Raw genomic sequence first — 20,553 nt, 5'->3', positions numbered from 1 at the left:
TCCATGACTTGTGTCTACGTGATTAATTGGGATGACTTTTTTCAAAACTGGTCCGGTGCTGAGCGAGGGCGCTGCAGTCGTAGCAGCAAAACAGGGATACAACGTAATCCTTGTGGGTAATTGTCCTCTGTGTTATGATGTGTCCTTTGTGTTTTTAAATCTTTTTAAAAAGTCACAAATTCTATAAATCCACCTGTAGTGGTTTGGTGGTAAGCTAACAGCTAATTTTACAGACTGACTGAATTTGTATCCACTTTGTTTTATAAGATTTCTTCTTCTCCTGGCATTACATCCACTACATTACATCTACCTCACTTTTTTGTGTTATGTTCCCTGAATATAAAACTAATCAAAAATAGCCACCGTTTGAATTAGGGCTGAAACGATTCATCGATTAAATCGATTCATAAAATGCTTCGACACAAATTCTTTGCATCGATGCTTCGTTTAATCCATTAACTATACAGCACAGTGTTAAGCAGGGACATTTATTACTGTCGCACATCGTGTTGACACTGTGAACACGATGTGATTATGATGGTGCTGTTGGCAAAGTGGAGGAAAAGAAAGAAAACAGCGAGGGACAAAAAGAAAGTGGCCAAAGTATGGGAATATTTCAAGCTAAAGAAAACAACAACTCTGTAATGTTACCGTCTGTCCACTGTAAAACGAAACTTATGTCGCCTTGGCAACAGCACGATGGCAGCTGAACAAAAAGCATCTGGTGTTCTGCCAGCGGGCCACAGACAAGGTAACAGTAACAGCAACTTTAGCATTTAACTGAAATCATGACTGATTGTTGAGTTGAAGGCTAGACAAAGTAAGCCACAGACCTCAGCTGAAAATGTACATGTGTGTTCCCCTTTTTGGGCTGTGAGTTTTAACCTCACAGTCAGGAGTTAACTGGGTGTTGGGGAGCTGCACCTTTTAACTCACCCCCAGCTCTCTCTGTAGCTCAGACAATCCCTGCTACCTGCGTGTGCTAATCCATCCTTTCAACCATATTCTTTGTCATTATAATCGCCATCTTTAAAATAACAAACAACAGCTGTTTCGTGTTCAGGATCGCTCATTTCCCATTTCACATGTCACGTGTGTTTTTTTGATAAAAGTGGTTTGGAAACCAGCGTCAGGTGCCATAGCTGTTGTCAGCTCCTGTAGTGTGTGTGACCCCCTGTCACCGAATAGTCAAGTAGTGTGAACGCCACACCGACTTCAAGACTGCCGTTGTTCTGTCGATTTATGCTACCTTGCTGTTGGGAATGCCATCGAGAAAGTGGCTGATTGTCAGTAACATCAAAAAAAAAAGAAATCATTATTAGTTATTATATATTATTATCAGAATACGCTACCCCTGATATCTTAAATAAAGATGGCATAATATAGTATAGCTGCCGCCAAGCAAAAGTACTTCTTAAACGACGCATCGATGAATCGTTGAAATAATCTATAGAAGCTTCGAATACTAAAATCATCATTAGCTGCAGCCCTAGTTTGATTAACCAACACTGAGCCTTATGAAGTAAGATTCTCAAAGTCATCTCAGCTTTAGACTCTGAAGTGTGGCACTAAGATCCACAGCTGCATACAAACCAGCAGCCTCCGTAGCAACACATTTGTAGAGTATAAAATTAACATCAACTATTAACATCTCATTCAAACATGCCATGGCTCACAGATCTTACACTGCATCGCCTGTGGCTCCTTTGTCACTGCTAAAAACACTGCTAAGTAGGAAACACTCATACGCACATAGTTATATTCTCACACACGCTCTGTCATGCACAGTCCATGTTCTAAATGGAATGTCAATTTAATAGAAGCTGAATCTCATGATGTTCCTGCTCCAGTTTAGGGGAGTAGTAGAGGATTTGTGGTTTGTGCCAATAGTTTGAGTGTTTTCATAGCAAAATAGTTGTTATTGGTGAGATAATAATAAGGTTATGGTGAGATAATGCTTGTTGTAAAATTTGCCGTTGTGTCTAATGATGAATAAATAAACACTCTGTTGTCTAAACTGAATGTATTAAAGTGTTGTACCAGAAAACATGACAAGAGTCAGTGTATTTGAACTGCTCACCTTTATGACTAGACAGTCTAACCATTCTCTCAAAGGTTACAATTCCCCTTTTGACTTATTCAATGATTTAACAGTGATTCAGCAATTTTATATATTTCAGTAGTTTTCTACGACAGTACCCCTAAAACACTAACAATAGACAGTTGGACCCAAAAATGTAAAATAAATCAATGTAGCAGAATCCAAAATATGGTCGCTTTTATTTACACACATTCTTCTCCCTTGTCAAAACCAGAGATTTGAATGTGTTATTCTAGTTGTGGCAAATGTAGCCTGGAGCCTCTAGCCTCGAGCAGAGATGAGGAGCTGGTTAGAGAGGTCTGGGCCCCATTTCAGAAAGCGGGATTGATAAAAACTATGTATCATGTATGTAACCATGAATCTTCTCGGGAGGAGGTTCACTTCAACAGAGTTTCTCTCTGACTCCTCCCCTCCTGCGGCACCTGGCTGACACAGCGTTTAATTTCCTCATTCATACTGTTGATATCAAAGCACATATCATTTGCAGAAGTAAAAAAATCAAAATCATGGTTTTTATTATTATGTATTAGTTTGTTATCAAGACAGCGATCTCTGGACATTGCGATTCATCCTCAGAATAAAATCTATAGCCTACTGTACTTCTTTATAACACTGTGACTGCTGTCAGGTTGGCAACAGTTGCACTGAAACACTTTACATTACTACAGTAATCACTGTTTAAATCAAACTAATATGACTTACAGTTACTAATATAACTGATCAATGAACAGTCATCTGTCATATTGTGATTAATCGCATTGACTGGAACATTCCTATCATAGTTATCATGCTGGAAATAAAGTGATGATGACGGGTGCAGCTGAAACAAATAAATGTAGCCTATTTTAAAATTATGTTTTTGAATAGTAGCTGCTTATAGTCTTACTGTGTTTTGAAAGTATTTCATAAATAATGATAAGAGCAAGATTTTTTAAATGTAAAATAGATAATAATAATAGAAGTTAGTTTGGACCTATAGACACATTTTCCACTGCAAAAAAATATTGCTTACTTTGTTGGACTGTGAAGTTACAGTGTCCATGGGTGGCTTAAACTGTGTCTGATCTGTCAGATTAATATTTTTATCTTCATTTATTGCCACCTGCACTCTGTCACGTCAGGTTACAGCTGAATAAATATAGCCTTCCTATTTAATTTGATTGTAATGGACTATAGGAGAATTCCAGTCTGGTAAATGATGAATGAGCTACACTGTAGGCCTATAAAATGTAGGCTAATATTGTTAACGTATTGACTCCTTCCTCCACTCCTGTGTTTTAACATAAAAAACAAATCATGTTCCGCGTTGGCACGCATTCATATTTCTAGCACCACCCGATTAAAATGGATGCTCTGCTCTATATTTACCCGTTGCCATGGTGAATCGGAGCTCCATTGATGATGGATTTTTGGTCATCATAATCAGGCTTTGTTTCACTTTGCAATTATTCATTTAGCTGACGCTTTTATCCAAAGCGACTTATTTTGCCATAAATGTCAGAGGTCGCACGCCTCTGGGGGGGTTAAGTGTCTTGCTCAGGGACACATTGGTGTCTCACAGTAGATTCAAACCTGGGTCTCTCACACCAAAGTCATGTGTCTTATCCACTTTACCATCACCACGCACGTGTTTCCAACAGGTTCAACATACTTTTTAACAAGTTTACCATCTCAGGCTCCGTCAACTCAGAGCTCAGGGTTAAGCTAAACTCTGGTTTGTTAAACCTGCTTTCTGAAGCAGGGCTCTGGTGAGCCCAAACTTACGCTGACTCATGTGACATCACACAAGGCAATTTATCAGATTTCATTCGCCCGAGAGCCACAAAAGGCTTTATACTACCACATATGCAGTGATACTCCCCAAGACCTGTAACCAGAACTCCTCTTTAAGGGCAACACACAGTAGCCGCATACAGCACACATCAAACATCTGAGCCCATTGTATTCTATATATGCACCCAAATTCCTCACTTCCCAGGAAACTTAACAAATGTTAATTTTTGGCCTCAGGTGAAGATGCCAACAATGGTTCGTTCAGACTTGTCCTGAGGTGTCTCTAACGCCCATAATCACTGTCGTTACCACAGCCAGGAGCACTAACAACCAGAAGTATTGATGATCCTTGCAAACAGTTACACAGAGGTTAAATAGTTTCACCACCAGTCAGTCAGAACTGAAGAAGTCCCTTGGATGAGGGACAAAACCTCTTCTAGTATCTTCAACCAAGTCCAGTTGCCCTTGATTTTAACCTTCCTTGGATAACTATGACCCGGATGATGATACAGTATGTTAAAAACCTACTCAAAGACAATGAAAGCCAACAATGTTGACCCAATGCATTTGGTCTAAACTTGCAGCTGGTATCCTGTGCAATAGCCGGCCTCTACAGTGCAGCATTTGTTTTCATGGCAGTTTGAGTGTGTATGTAGGCCCACCTGAATGTATTTGTGCGCTCCAGTGCAAGTGACTGAGTTCTGAGCTCCAACACACTCTCTTTGTCATTAGCAAAGAACAGAGTATAAACATTCTGATTGCAACCTCTCATTTTTAGTCGGCACTAAACATTGCTTTGACAAACAGTGGCAGGGCTGGCCGCTGATTGATGGCAAAATTAAACTCATCTGTTGTTGGGTTAAAGTGCTCTCCACAAGTTGGTGTCTGTACTCAGCCAAAGCCACTCTGTAACACCACCGTACCACTGCTAATGTTTTTGTAGCTCCAATTTTAGCTTAGTAATATCACTAACAGATCACGGTCAGTTTCAGGAGTCGCCATTCTCCAATATAAAAATTTCATCCACCATATCAATAATTTAAACTGACTGATTCATAGTTTGAACCAGGGGTCAAGTGGCCTGTGAAAAAGGTGTGTCAGATGAATTAGTCAATGTGTCAGATATCTGCAGATACTCGCTGTTAAAGGACACAGATTGGAAAAACTTGACTGGGGTATCCCTATGTAAACTTAATTTGATATTGTACCATTACATACATTTAAAAATCATTTTGAAAGCAAGAGACAGGGTTAAAGATTTTCTGGTAAAATGAAGAGGCCAGTTTAGACCAACAATGAATAAGCTTATGCACCACTATGAGTTGCAAATAAGGAAAATCTTTACTGTTCCATGTGATGCTATTTTCTGATTTTGTTTAGCATTTTGCGCTGTAAATAATGAAGCTCTGAAGCTTTTCTTCTCTGACAAAAAGACATGTATTGGATTAGAATCGCATACCCCACCTTTGTACAATCTTATAGAATTTACTGGTCTATTTATATTTAGCATGTATTTAGACTGTATATACTGGCTGCTATTTTGTCTTAATTGCTTTGGCCAGGGTTGTATTTGTAAAACTGCGACATATGACTAATTGATTAAATGTATTTCTGTGTGCTCATGGGTGGGTTGTTTTTATTACATATGTTCAATGTCAGACATCATTGTTTTTATATTAAAAATGAAGCTAAAGCTAGGTAATATATTTCAGAGGCGATCTTGTTATTTGTTGAAATTCTCTTTACATCCTGACCAAAACCAATAAGTCAAATGCAACAACGAACATGTGTTTTAGGGAAATGGCTTTGGAGGGAGTGGGTGGGACTTTTTCAGTTCACTTTCAAAAATCTAGCTGTATCTTGAGTTTTCCCACCATAACCTACTCTAGCTTTAAGCCTGAGAATTCGTTTAGGCAGACAACTCCAGTCCACAGCTACTCTCACATGGCATAGTGTACATCCAGAGTCTCTTATTTGGTATGTCCTCACTCCTCGCTTGAACCAGAAGTCATTCTTTGTCCCCCATCTTGTTAGGCCGTCTCTGTCAGGACCGGGGCCAGAAACTCAGACGCAGATCAGAATAGGTGCAATGGGAGAATTTATTTAACACAAGTGAGAACAGAGATGTGGTTTGGAGGGGGGTGGTCGTTCCGAGGGTCATGAGGTCCAGGCTCCTAAGCTCAGGGGGTTCCGTGTCACATGTCCATGAACTGGCAGGTATTCTGTGGTTGAGACAGAGAGAACACAAGTTAGCATTCAGCACAAGGATTTTGACTAGATGCTGGTAGTTCAGGACAGAAAACAGGCTGACATGTTCATACTGTATAGTACAACAATCCAGCAGGGACTGGAAGGTTGAGCTGGTCTTTAAAGGTGAGTTGATTGCAGGATGAGACACCGGTGTTCTAATTAACAGGATGCGTTGCAGGTGAGTTGACTGGAGCTCCGGTGACCACGCCCACCAGCAGACCCAGAGCATGAGGGAGGAAGCAGAACCAAAACACACCAAGCACACCGCAAACTCAAAAATTACACTCACACACATACCAACAGGCAGGTCAGGGTCACGACCGGGGGTTAGTGACAGTCTCAAAGCTCTTATTTGTGTTCAGAGGAGCAAGGAAGGATCTCTGAGGAGCCATGAGCAAGGAAACACGAGAGCAGCCTTAACGGAAATCTTTTTCTGACCAACACGCCATTATTATTATTGGATATCAGTTTTACTCTCAAGTATTATATTTGATTTGTTTCTGATTCACTGTCTAGTTAAAAATCTGTGTTTATTCTAGGTCTGAACGACAAAAAGACCAAAAACAACGTTCTTCAAGATTTTTCTTTTCATGATCTGTGATTTCCCCATTAACTTTTATCATCAGAGAGTCTGTCTGTCAGCAAGAAACACTTAATTTACACTACAATTTATCATTTCCATTCAGTCACATGAGACTAATAATTCCTGAGCACTGGCTTTGATATTGAGTTTTATTATTTCATTTTCCCTGAAAAATTTAGCCTAATATACTATGTCCAATGTTCAAAAGACAGCATGATCATATTCTAGGTTATTCAATAATAACTTCATAATGAGATTATCAATAAATAATAATAATTAATAAATAATATAAAGGCATTCTGCCAGTAGAAATGAGTCCTGTGTCTCTGAGCAGGACCTGTTCCTTGACAGTCTCTTCTTCCTTTTCATTATTTCCTCTGTGTTTTGTAGGCTCAGGACCCCCTGCAGACCAGACAGTGGTCATCGAGGAGTTTCGCTATCTGTCCCAAAAGCTCTTTGTGTCTGTGTCTGTCTTTGCTGGGTTGGGGATCCTGCTGGGAATCGTCTGCCTCACCTTCAACATCTACAACAGCAATGTCAGGTACAAAAGCTCACCTTGACTAGACATTGATTGAGATCAACATCAAGTTAATTTAAAGTTGCACAAATCATTATTTTTATATGAGCAATGGTTGGCGTGTTATGTGTATGGACTGACTTGTGTGACAAACAGATAATTACTACCGAATACTGAGGTATTGGTTTTAGGACCCACAAGCTCTGCTGTCATCAACCTGTGAACAGCAGGCACCTGTTCACAGTACAAAAAAGCTCTAAAAACCCAGTGTACACAACCCGCCCAGCACCAAACAGCAGACACTCACAGTTTGGAGCATGCAGCAGCTAAAGAATTTAATACTGTATATTTATTTTTTGCTAAAGCTGAAAGGAGTGTGAATATTGGACTTAAACCCTTTTCAGAAATGGAATATGTATCATTGCTGGCTTCATCGATCTGTTAAAGAAATGACATTTTGTCATTCAGACATAGGTGTCTTATATGTTACTGATATTACTTCCTTACAGCTTCATGCAGACATGACAGAATATTTAAAGAAATAGACTATAGTCATGCGATGTTTGGCTCTCCTCTTGCACCGTGAGTTATGGTTAGAGGGACGCTCTGTGTCTCTGTTGCAATGACACAGGAGGAGAAGGTTGGGTGGAAGATAAGCAGCCCACATATTTGAAGCATTCAGTAAGAGAGAGTAACATTATACATAAATATAAAATGATCAAAAGATTTCATTAAGTTACACAAATCAGTTTAGAAGTAATATGTTTAAAACCTTTAATTGAATTTTTCTAAATGCAAGATGACAATTCATAGTTCACGTGACATGCACTGTGACCTGGAGGGCAAGATAGCGGCTCACATCGGACTCTCTCGTAGAGACGCCGCAAAAGCCATAAAATTTTATTTGGATCACCTCTCAATTCAAGAAAAAGATAGATATGGACACAAACTGCAAGTGTTGGTTACTTGCGATCTATATACATCACCTGCTGTCGTATTTCTGCCGTTAAAAACCGCCAGGTCCCTGCCAGCGTTCGACTGTGGTAATGTTTACATTTACCTTGCAGGGAATCCCTCACCTACCACAGCCCAGGCTTTCTCCTTATCGATTAGTGCATCTAAAAGCACAACAACCATTCAGCATTTTGGCAACGCAAAAGTAACAGTGTATCACTTGCTTCTTGGTTGGCGGCCAGGGGAAAATAATGTCTTTTTTGCTCTCCAAGGGAGCGTTTATCTTGGAATGTGACGTCACGTGAAAACTATGTTGATGGTGTAAAACAGTTGAGTTAGTTAAAAAGACATTTTGGGCCGAACTGAAGGCATTAATCTGTCAACCTTGGTTATCACTTCATAAAATATATTTTTTAAGGACCTAAACTGTGCCAGGGACAAAACCTCACCTTTAATATGAATGCATTTTGGACGTGATCTATGTAATATTTACAGAGCTCAGTCTGAATGTTGACGGTGACTCCTGTAAAAATGTATGTATGAGGCAGATTGTTGAATCCACACTTACTGCAGTTTGCATTCCTGACAGACAGCTAACTGGGTGACAGTTTCCCTCTGACAGCAGCAGGATGACAGTAAGAAGCTTTGTGTGAGCACTGGGAGATACAGCCTTTGACAAACACAAATATCCTTCTGTGCATGATAGTGTTGGTGTGTGGGTGTATGTGTACTGTATCAGGCCTGTGCTTTCACTGTGACCCTGAGCTTGAATTCTAAAGTTTTCTGTTTTTCTATTTTGGTAAGAGTGTGTGTGTGTGGGGGGGGGGAGGACCAAAAGTCAAGATAGTCAGCTGCAGTGCCCAATGTATCAACGGAGGGAATGCTCTGAAAGCGGTTACAGATGCATCTCAGAAATTTAGAATATCATGGAAAAGTTCATTTTTCCCCACAATTCAAGTCAAAAAGTGAAACATTTTATTATAGATATAGATTCATTGCATATAAAGTGAAATATTTCAGCACTGTTTTTTTTTTTTATCTTGATGATTCTGCTTTACAGCTCATGAAAATCAAAAATCCATATCTCAAAATATTAGAAAATTATAATAAAGAATGCGTAAAACAGACATGTCAACCTGAGAAGAGCCTTTAATCTCTCAGTCTGGTTCAGTACACACAACAACAATCATGGGGAAGACTTCTGTCTTGACCGTTGTCCAGAGGACAAACATTGACACCCTCACAAGGAGGCTAACCGCAGAAGGTCACTGCTGAAAGGGCTGGCTGTTCACACTGCTGGATCAACGCATATTCATGGAAAGCTGACTGGAAGGTTAAAGTGTGGAAGGAAAAGGTTCACAAGCAACAGGGATGACCTCCGCCTTGAGAGCATTGTCAAGCAAAGCCTATTCAAGAACATGGGGGAGCTTCACAAGGAGTGGACTGAGGCTGGAGTCAGAGCATCAAGAGCCACCATGCACAGACGGGTCCAGGAAATGAGCTACAAGTGTCTCATTCCCAGTGTCAAGCCACTCCTGAAGCAGAGACAATGTTAGAAGCATCTTACCTGGGCTAAGGAGAAAAAGAACTGGACCGTTGCTCAGTGGTCCAAAGTACTCTTTTCAGATGAAATCCAGGTCCGAGAGTCCCAGAGGATAAGTGGAGAGGCACAGGATCCAAGTTTCTTAAGTCCAGTGTGAAGTTTCCACAGTCAGGGATGTTTTGGGGTGCCATGTCATTTGCTGGAGTTGGTCCACTGTGTTTTAGCAAGTCCAGAGTCAATGCAGCATCTACCTGGAGATTTTAGAGCTTTATGGAGATGCTGATTTTCTTTTCCAGCAGGACCTGGCGCCTGCCCACAGGGCCAAAACCACTAGGAACTGGCTTGCTGACCATGATGTTACTGTGATTGGCCAGCCAACTCACCTGACCTGAATCCCATAGAGAACATATTGTCAAGAGGAAAATGAGAGAAACCAGACCAACAATACAGACGAGCTGAAGGCCTCTGTCAGAGCAACCTGGGCTTCCATCACACCTCAGCTGTGCCACCCCAGAGGAAAATTCCTTTGCTTAGAATAGTCTTTTCTTTAACTCTTGAGAAAGCACTAAGATCTCAACTGTATATCTTTTTCAGATCACTTCGTTCTGAATTGTTGCTCCTAAAACCCCCTTGAGGTATGAGATAAGGAGAGATTGAGTTTTTGAGACTTGGGTAAGAATAATGGATACTGAATTTAGATTACAATCATTGTATCTTTTTGAGTTGATTAATGTCTTGCCTATTGCTCCTAAAAAGCAGTTAGGAGCACTAGGGAGATGTTAGTGAGTTTGATTGTATTACGTTCTATGCTTAGAGAACTTTTCTGGAGACTTGTCCTGAGCTGGATTTGAACCCCAGTCCTGCTGTTTAAAGGTGAACAACATAGCCCCTTCGCCATCCAACTACAACAAACAGTCACCAACTGATTGTCCTTAAATATAGTACAATTTTCCTTCCTATTCAAAAGAGGAGAATAACCATAGCCACAAGTTTACTCAAGTAAAGGTATAAAAATATTCCATAGTGAATGTACTATCAAAAGTAAAAGTGCTCATCCTGTATGACATTGTTGTATCTCAGTTTTTGCGTGCATTCAATCCTTTTTAATCTCTGAACATCATGTCAAAGTGGTGGTTATGCTGGCTGTGACTACTTAAAAAAATTGGAAAACATGAAATTTTAATGGAGACTTGAATAAGACTTATTTAAGATAATTTAGAGATCTCTTGTTTTGATCACAGTAAGACATAAATGAGATTATATATGTTTTTTTCTGAGCTGAATTTGAGAAGTAGGAGAAAAAGCCTTTGGTCTCACCTTAGTTTTAAAAATAGATCATTTGTGTCTAGGAGAAATGAAGGAAACAACTATGAGATCTATTCTTGGATTTTGCTTTCCTATGGGACAGGCTGTTTGCCTCCATGCCACGCTGCATTGATGCAGTAATTGCAAAATGCAAAAGGAGCCCTGGCCAAGTACTGATGCCTGTTTCTGAACTTTCAACTTTTCAGAAGGTCAACATGTCTGTATTACACATTGTTTATAATAATATTTTGAGATATGGATCGCTGTAAAGTGTAATTAATACTTCTGTGTCGAATGGACGGCGTAGGCTACGGGGCTACACAGAGGCTATGCCATCGCCTGACGTGCACTTCCTCAAAAATGTAACTACACGTCAAGTTGCCTCCGAGTCTATGGCGTAGCTACGCACGTAGACCCTACGCAGGAGTATAAATCAAGCTTAAGCAGTGCAAATGTCAGTTGGTATGTGAGCACAGATAGCAGTCAAGATGTCAGTTGAATTTTAAGACCCCAAAGAATTTTTAATCAAGTAAGGTAAATCAGTTGAAAGCAGTTAAACGATTGAAGTGTCAGTTGAGTGACTTTCTTGTGACTTTCAGGACCAACATTGAAAAAGGAGACTTGATGTTCACTGTGACTGGTGACCCTATCTCAATCCAGTTTCAACAAGAACATTTTTAAAGCACACTGAAACCAAATGCCTGGGTGTAGGACATGAATGTAAAAACTTGGGTTTAAAAATGGCATCATTTCAAGGAATCAAGGCCATTTATTTGTCCTTTTACAACAAATGCTTGCTCAATGAAATAGCCCCTTCATGCTACACACATAGAACATATATGCAAATATTACAATTTAGAAAAGAATAACAGAATAAATAAAATGATATACAATAAATGAAGCACTCTTTGTCAAGCTGTTAATGTCATCGAAAGGTTAAAGTGTAAGCAATGAAAGCAAGGTAATGATAGCTGAATGACTCTCTTGTTGCTTAGGGGACCAAAATTCAAAACCAGTAAATATTATGTATATATTTCCTAACACCTGAGTTGAATAAGTTTTACTTTTTTCACAGGCAGCAATTGTTTTCCATTCCTTTCACTATGGTATGAGTGTATTGTTTGTGTATGCGTTTGGTTATGATTATGTATATATGAAGGTTATCTCCATTTCTTTGCTCCAGGTACATTCAGAACTCTCAGCCATACCTTAACAACATGACTGCAGTGGGCTGCATGATGGCTCTGGCTGCTGTCTTCCCTCTGGGCATCGATGGCCTTCATGTCCAGAGGAGACAGTTCCCCGCCGTTTGCCAGGTACAATTTGAAAGTTGCTCCAAACACAGTGATTTAATTTCAAATTTAAAAACTGACATGACTGTGGGAGGTAGTGATTCAATGCTTTCCATTTTGAAATTGCCATTAGTTTTGCAGGTGATTATTTTTGACTGTTTCACTTCTTTATTGAAGGGACTTTTGTTGTCGTTTATGGACTGGCACTTTTATTCTTAGTCTTGACCTGGCACTGACAAAAGTTTAGTCCTATGCCCCTTTGAAGCTTTGGTTGTGAACTTCTTCAGCTAGAGACAGCACCTTAGCGAGGCCAGCTAAGCTAGGATTGTTTTTACCCAGGTTGCTGTTGATAACTGGCCTCTAAAACATCTTCCACCGTGACAGTGTGTGGACATTCCTCTCCTGCATTCTCACTGTTGCAAGACAACTTCAGACAGCTGAAGCAGGATAAATCCAAGTCCCATGCCTGCTCTACTCCCTGCAACTTAGATTCATGGGTGCTAGTCAAGAGCGGCAAAGGTTGTGCTAAATGCTCCACCTGACCGCTTTCATCTGAAGCTCTCCAGCTGAGAAATAAATTCCGAGCGCTGGACAATGGATGAACCGGTGAGGCTCCAGCTGGGTGACCATCCATTTTCTGCCCAGACCTCCTCATTTGTTATATTATGAGACCTCACCAAGATAACATAACAATGCTGAACAAAACTACACCAAAATATATTAAAGTTTTAATAGATGAGAGACAAAACAAAAGTTTTAAAGATCCATTTTAAACTATAGAGCACTACTACTAATGAACATTAAAGGAAATAGTGAATGTAGCCTATTATGTGGGCCTGACAAACAGCAACTAAAAAAAACTAACTAATATACTACTACTAGTAATTACTAATATGATAATACCATAAATTACTTATGTCATTACAATTATTATATTATAATGATAAACACTCTCCTACATAGGCAATATATTTTTTGTTGTGCAGTAGTTATTACCTTAAATACATACATAATCTGCCACAAGGATACTTTCAATGTAGCATATTCACATCTAGTTTATCCCTTTACCAGCACGCTTTTCATTCCATCCAAAGCTACGAGAATTTTTCAACCACCACCTATGATACAGTGACCCAGAGATTACTTAATAAATAGTGTCATATTTGTCCATACGGTGATTTTACCCATCACATCCACATGCTGCCACACAGCATTTGACTCAAATACTGTCAGGGTTCGTGTGTGGTGAAGCAGGTTGTAGGACCCAAATGCAGGACACAGAGCTGAGCAGGTATAGTTCAATGGTTTTAATTAAACAAAAGGCGAGCACACTTGCAACAGAGTGGCTAAATCCAAAATCCAAAGATGAATGTAGAAAACCAACAGAAAATCCAGAACGAGAATAATCAAAAATACCAGGAACTAACAGGGAACAGGCAGGTAACAGGACACAACGAGACAGAGCATACCCACACAACAAAACACTGCACACAAGGTAATGATCCCACAAGGACAAGACCGAAACACCAGGTATATATACAGGGACTAACGAGCAGGGAGGGAACAACACAGGTGACAGACATGAGGCTAACGAGACACAGGAAGGCAGGGAGACAGCAGGGGAAACAGAGAGAGTAGTAGGCAGGCAGATTACTGAGGGGGAAAAGCCAAAACACATATAAATAAACTAATACAAGCGGACAGATCACAAATAAACTAACACCAACAAGGAACACAGACAGAAGCTAAGGTAAAACAGAACTCGGATAGACATGGGGCAACATGAATAACCAACAAAGACAGAAACACACATGTTACAAAGTGCCAGAACCTAAAAGAGAGAACTAGAACACAGAGTACAGAGGAGACTAACCCAAAAATAATGTAAACAAGAACTAGGAGTGAATACTAAAACAGGACTAAGTACAAGGACACGAGACAAGACAGACACTAAGTAAGATGTGGATGAATAATAATAAAGGCAACACAGAGTAACTGGACACAAGAAATAACTGAAACTCAAAACACAGACTAACTATATAACAGATACTGGACACAGGACAGAACCCAAAACAATAAGACAGATACTAAACAGACTATAAATAACATGACTGACTGAAAACAACCAACTGACCAAAACAGAACAGACACGCTCACAGTGTGACAAATACCATAAGTCAACAAACATCTGATAACAAGATAATAAGATTATTTTATTATATATTTATTATTTATTACTATTTGCTCAACTAAGGCAACAAAAATGGCATTGATTTAAATGTAATTTGTCCTCCTGTTCACCTTATTATGAGAATAAATTGCACTGCATTCTTTTGCAAAAACCGCTTGTGTTTATTATCCAAAATGATGTTTTTTGTGCACTGCAAATGATCTTAAATTATGTTTTTTATTGCGTACTTCAGGGACAATCAATCAAACAGGTTATGGTTTATTCAGAAAGGCTTTCATCTGTTTGGCAGATGAACTAATATTATTATATATAATAAGTTTTATTGGCACACAAGGTAATATTTCGATTTATTTTACACAATGGTATCCAGTTCAAACATTTTATCCTCCTGCCATGTACATCGCCGTTTCTCATTTCTCCAGTTTCAAGAGGGCCTGGGAATATCAAAATATGCAAAATCAGAGGGCCTAGCCTCAGTCAGGGGAACAATGTCCCCTGGGGATAGCCATGCCTCAGTAATCATAAAAAGTAGAGACCATTAGAAACAACAAAATCATTAATGATAAAAGACCTTTTACCTATAGATGACACATGAGGCCGGCAGGGGGAGCTAGCGGGAGGAACAGTGCTCTGAGGTGCCACTGTAGGCGATATTCTTTTTGCTAGGATCATGCTGCAACTGCTCTAGCCCCAACATTTAACATTTTTCAATGCCAGTGGAGAGTAGCGTAAGTGAAGACTACATTAAGGCTCAGTGGTCTGCTGCTTTTCAGTGACAGACATCTAACAAATCTCCATTGTAAACTTTCTGCTCATTGTGATCTCTTTCACAGGGAATGAAAGAACCATAAACATGGAAACTGCAAGGCAGTAGTCTCCTATTCAGTAGTTACATGGATGTAACCTCTGGTTGGCTTACCCTGATGTTCTTACCCTAACCAACCCAACCAACAAAGGAAATGAGCACTAGCCAGTCAGAGGCAGAGTGGGGCGAGGCACAGCTTAATGATCCTAGGAAAAACATTTGGCCCACTGTACGTGGAGATGGAGATTCCGGAGAGGGGGTGTAAGATGATAAACTGAGTTGATGTGGGGTGTGCTACAAGTTAGCCGCTAGCATCCAGCTACCCAGCCTGAGTGGACTCTTTCATTCCCAGTTGGCACACCGAATGCCTGCTCCTGCACTTTGTAACTTGGGTTGAGCATGTACAATATTCCCAGAAAAGTGGGTAATGCTTTACGGCACTATTGCACTACGTCACACACCATTTAGAAGACACAAACTCATTTTCCTCAGTATGTGTCAATTGCATGTGATGATCTTACTGCACATTACTCCAGTGATTAAATAGTCATAACCATTTTAAGTTAAGTATTCCAGTTCAGGTAAAAGGTTTGATATGGCAGTGTTTAAATCTGTGTGTCACAGCAATCCTTTTGAATTTGAGGTCGAGTATTTTTCTGATCAGGCATCTGACAAGAGGGTGTGTTATTTTTATTATTATTATTAATAATAATACAACAGCAGTGTAGGATATTAGACTAATAAAAAATACACCACTATTATCATTACTCTAATTATCTTTATGTGTGTCTTTTTCAGGATGTTAATTGAATAAAATATTTAAATATTAAGGACACAAGCTTTTAATATTTATTTTGGATAATTTAATTGTTAGATTTATTTAGATAAGCTGTTGCTTTAAGCTCTTACCTTTTCTCGTGTTGGCAGTTGTCTGATTCTTGTCCTTCACAGTAGGCAGATATACAGTATCACTGCAGTATTACACAGAGGATATGGTAAGAGATAGACAGCCTCAGAGAAGCTTGTTTTCAATTCAAGGTCATTCTTAAAAGGCTGTTAAACTCAAATCAAGCCCTGCTTAATGATGGAGAATGACTGAAGGTCTAATTTGATTAATGTCTTCTATAGATTAATCAGTTTAATTATGAAATCTTTAATTTCTTTTCTTCTAGTTTCGCCTATGGCTGCTTGGTCTAGGTTTCAGCCTTGCTTATGGCAGCATGTTCACCAAGATCTGGTGGGTCCACACCGTCTTCACCAAGAAGGAGGAGAAGAAGGATAAGAGAAAGGTAAATGTGACAGGGATTTAAAGCTAAGGATTTATGTTCCAGGAGTGAACAATTAAGTCCACCCAACGCTTTTCTTCCATGCCAAGGTTATGCTTTACTTAATCATCATTCCTTTCAAGGGCAAGTTCCACGGCCAGAGATGATTTTTACATTTACTCCCTCCCCTGCTTCTATAGTTGGCCCAAAGTGGGATAGTTGGCCTTCTACTTGAACTTGAGCATTGTGTAGCATTTATTTGTCATGCTGCCTGGCCAGTGAACACCTACAATTGGTGGAGAAGACTTACCCTATTTTTCCATTGCCTACCTCTTTCTTGCCTCCTCTCCTGTATGTAAAAGGACATGTCAGACAGGACGTCTTAGAGTGAAGGCAACCATCTTCCCGACAGAGACACAGCACATTTCAGAATATTTATTAATATCTTTAGTTGAAGAAAGCCTATCAGGTGGGATTACTTTATCAAAGGTTGTGTCAAAACTGACTGAACTCATTTTAACTCACTTAATGGTCATGCTGCAGCGGCTGTGGCCCTTCTCTTTGAGGATGGAAGACATGCTGCTTCAACATCTAACATTTTTCAATGCCATTAAAGACAACATTAAGGAAGTTGAAGAAAGGCTCAGTGATCTGCTTCTTTTTAGTGACACAAGTCTAACAAAGTGTAAACCACTGTAAACCGTGGTATGGTTAGAGATAAGCAATTGAGAGTAAAAACTAAACATAACTAAGACCGAGATTTATGATTTATCAGAGACCTTTTCAAACATTATGTTCTGGCTTCACAAGAACCAAGACCTCAAGGATGAGGCCACTCAGTGGTTGGGTTAGCAAATGTATGTTAGTTAAACTTACCCATTAAGGTTAAGTTTTTCAAAGGGAGATGTCTCAACCGGGGGCGGGAGGCAACCCTGAAAGAGGTCATATTATGCTTTTGGTTTTTTCCTTTCTTTTAATGTGTTATATAACTTTATGGGGATATAATAGGTTTGCAAAATGAAAAAGCCCAAAGTTAACCCCAAAGACAGTTCCCATCTCCCAAAGAAAACACTGCTCTGAACTGCCTGAAAACAGCCTTTTTCTTCTGTAACCATATTGCGTCACTTTGTACCACGTCTCATAATGCTCGCCTAGCGGCTAGTCAAGAACGCCCCCAAAATTCATCCAATATGAATTTGATCTTCTAGAGATACTCAGTAGGTAGTTCCATTATTCCCTCCAGAATGAGCCCCCGGGTATTGCCTCCTAATAAGGACTAGCACGCCTGCATAGTTGATAAGTTTCACAAGAAATAAGGACAAAAAGAGCCGAAGTCATCTAAATTATAGTGTATAGTGCAGGATGCCAAACACTTGCCCAATTACACTCACAGAGGAGGGAGATATAGAGGTAAACAACCATAGGAAAAAGAGTACTGCTGCATCTGGAGCTGTGATTGTGTGGATGGACAGTGTAGATCATTGTGTGGTGCTAGACCAGGATAAGATACCACTGCTACCTTGGCATCTTTTAACACATTCATTCCAACAACCAACAAGCTTCTTGTGGAATAATGCAACAAAATCAATAACAACTTTGTAGTGTTGGGCCTGTTACCGCACAATCTTTCTTTCTTTAAAGCCGAATACATAAAGGAACACCTTTATTTAGTGATGGAGTCTGGGAGCTGTGCGCTTTCATCTGTATGGCTTCTTTGTCTCTTTTCTCACCGTGGCCACTGTTTTGAGTGGAGATCCAATTGGCCTCATTTAGTAACGGATCTTTTTTTGTGTGTTTTTTTTTCAGCTTAGTCTAGTTTATTTATGGGTTCTTAAGTCACTCCCCCACAAAATCAGAAAGAGAGGATCTGTGCTTTTTTCTGATTTCTCTCCATACTGCTGTATTGACCACCACCCCCTGTTTCCCAGCAGCACCTGGAACCATGGAAACTCTACGCAACTGTTGGTGTTCTGCTCGGCATTGATATCCTTTCTCTCATGATCTGGCAGATTGTGGATCCTTTACATATCACAGTGGAGGTATGATCATCCATTCTGTTTGTTATTTATTTATTTGTTATTTATTTATAACTTGCCAGACATTATACACTTTTAGTTTCTCTTAAAAAACGAATGCATTTATGAGGATAACCATATATCTAATACTGTATTTGGTGTGTCAAATAACTGGGTTGACTGTGGAGAAATTGAAAAAGTAATAAAGCAAGTAGAAAGATAAAAGTTATGAAAGCCTGTGCCTGTCAATATTACTGTACACAGCAAACATTTAGCATTTTGCATAATAAATTACATTGTTTGAAATTTGTTGACATTTTCTTCCACTTGACTTATTGTTTAATCTATTAATTGTTTTGATACCTTTTCATTTTGGTAGTAATTACGCATTTCCACACATGAAAATGAACATTTTTCATTCAAAATTTTATTTTAAATTTCATTTAATGATTTCATTTCAACATAGCCACAAACCTCCATAAAATTTATTTTGCATAAATTCAAATTGTTTTTATTTTAATTGCTGTTGAAGTTGTGGCTGTTCTTCACCTGTGTCTTCTTGTTGGATGTATGTGCACAGAAATTCACTAGAGAAGCCCCTAAAGGAGACCTGGATGTTTTGATCCAGCCTTTACTGGAACACTGCAGTTCACAAAAGATGAACACTTGGCTGGGTGAGTGGAACACCAACCAAATCTTGCATCACTACTAAATTCTCTATATCTCTGCATCCCCGTTTCTAGACTGAACAAAATTATAAACACAAATAGTGTTGCATTTATAATTTTGTTCAGTGTATATGACACAATGCCAATTGTTCTGCAGCAGCATGGTTAATTTCATCAATTATTCTAAAACTGCAACAAAAAAGACTTTGAGGTGAGATTGTTTTGTCAAGTGCTGTTTCCAACGTCAAGAATGAACTGGGCTGCACAGGTGAATCACAGGAGAATGAGAGATTACAAATTCATCACAAAGTCTTGCCTTTCTGCCTATCTTTTAAAACCAAACTGCCTTTCTTTCCATAACTAATAGCTCATTGTTTTAGCCCCTGATAATGCAGATTCATTAGCAATTGATGAGAACAATAATAGTGAAAAAAAAGGGTGACCAAGTGTTACTTATGATACATCACAAACAAGTCTCAAGTCATGGTAATTCTGTAGGCTAGGAAAGTTAGGTGTAACATAGGATTTAGAAAATGTAAAATCACTGATATAGACTTTTAATGTGAGAATTTACTCAACAAGTTCTTTACAGTTTTTCTCAGTCACTTTGGTGCATTTGTCAGATCAGAATTGAAATTCTCAAAAGTAATTGTTCAACCTCCACATCATCTCGTCACTTGTGCGCATCATAAAAGCACTTTCTCATTGTTTTGAACAAATTGCAAATGCTTTGACACACTGATGCAAATGATTATGTACAATTGTCTGCTGTTTCCTACATTATCAATTGCTTATGTCATGCTGATCACAATGTATCAGTCTCTGTTGAATAATCTTACCCCCCAAAACATCTAGGCATAAGTTCATTGCATTAGTCACTACATGCAAAATGGTTGAACATGTTATCAAAAATCAAAGTTAAAATACTTTATTCATATCCTTTGCCTACAAGTATATACTGTAGCTAAATGAAATGTTGTTTCTTAAGGACCATAAACAAAGTAAGAATAGACCACAACAACATCACAATTGCAACACTCAGACCAATACTCAATACCAGTAAACAGTAACAATACACAGTGAGAATTAATATATATATATATATATATATATATATACAGTTTGATTAGTGTATTGTGTGTATTATCCTCTTCAGCAAAATTGTTATGAAGAGATTGGGGGGAATCCAATCACACATTTCACAACGGCTATTTCAAAGGTTCAGAAAGCCGTCAGGAAATGTGCAACATTACATGGATTCCCCTGAATGAAAAGGTCTTTCCTCTGCCTG

The 20,553-nt window shown here is 39.1% G+C and overlaps 1 protein-coding gene across 2 annotated transcripts in view; it reads left to right on the top strand.

Annotated features, from left to right (window-relative positions):
- The window catches only part of gabbr1b (gamma-aminobutyric acid (GABA) B receptor, 1b), a 128,217-nt gene that overhangs the window by 91,602 nt on the left and 16,062 nt on the right, over positions 1-20,553 (top strand). The window contains exons 13-17 of one of the 2 annotated variants that reach the window (XM_038725333.1): positions 7,098-7,248; positions 12,210-12,342; positions 16,487-16,603; positions 18,508-18,618; positions 19,175-19,268. In XM_038725333.1, coding sequence (XP_038581261.1) covers positions 7,098-7,248; positions 12,210-12,342; positions 16,487-16,603; positions 18,508-18,618; positions 19,175-19,268 — 606 coding nt within the window. The remainder of the gene's footprint in view (positions 1-7,097; positions 7,249-12,209; positions 12,343-16,486; positions 16,604-18,507; positions 18,619-19,174; positions 19,269-20,553) is intronic. The other variant, XM_038725335.1, reaches the window with a different exon arrangement.

This window comes from Micropterus salmoides, unplaced genomic scaffold, assembly GCF_014851395.1.
Source record: "Micropterus salmoides isolate LMB-PRFRI ecotype aquatic unplaced genomic scaffold, ASM1485139v1 Ms_hic_scaffold_17, whole genome shotgun sequence".
NCBI lineage: Eukaryota > Metazoa > Chordata > Actinopteri > Centrarchiformes > Centrarchidae > Micropterus > Micropterus salmoides.
Note: the sequence above shows the minus strand (reverse complement) of the source record. Positions and strands in the feature narration are given on the sequence as shown.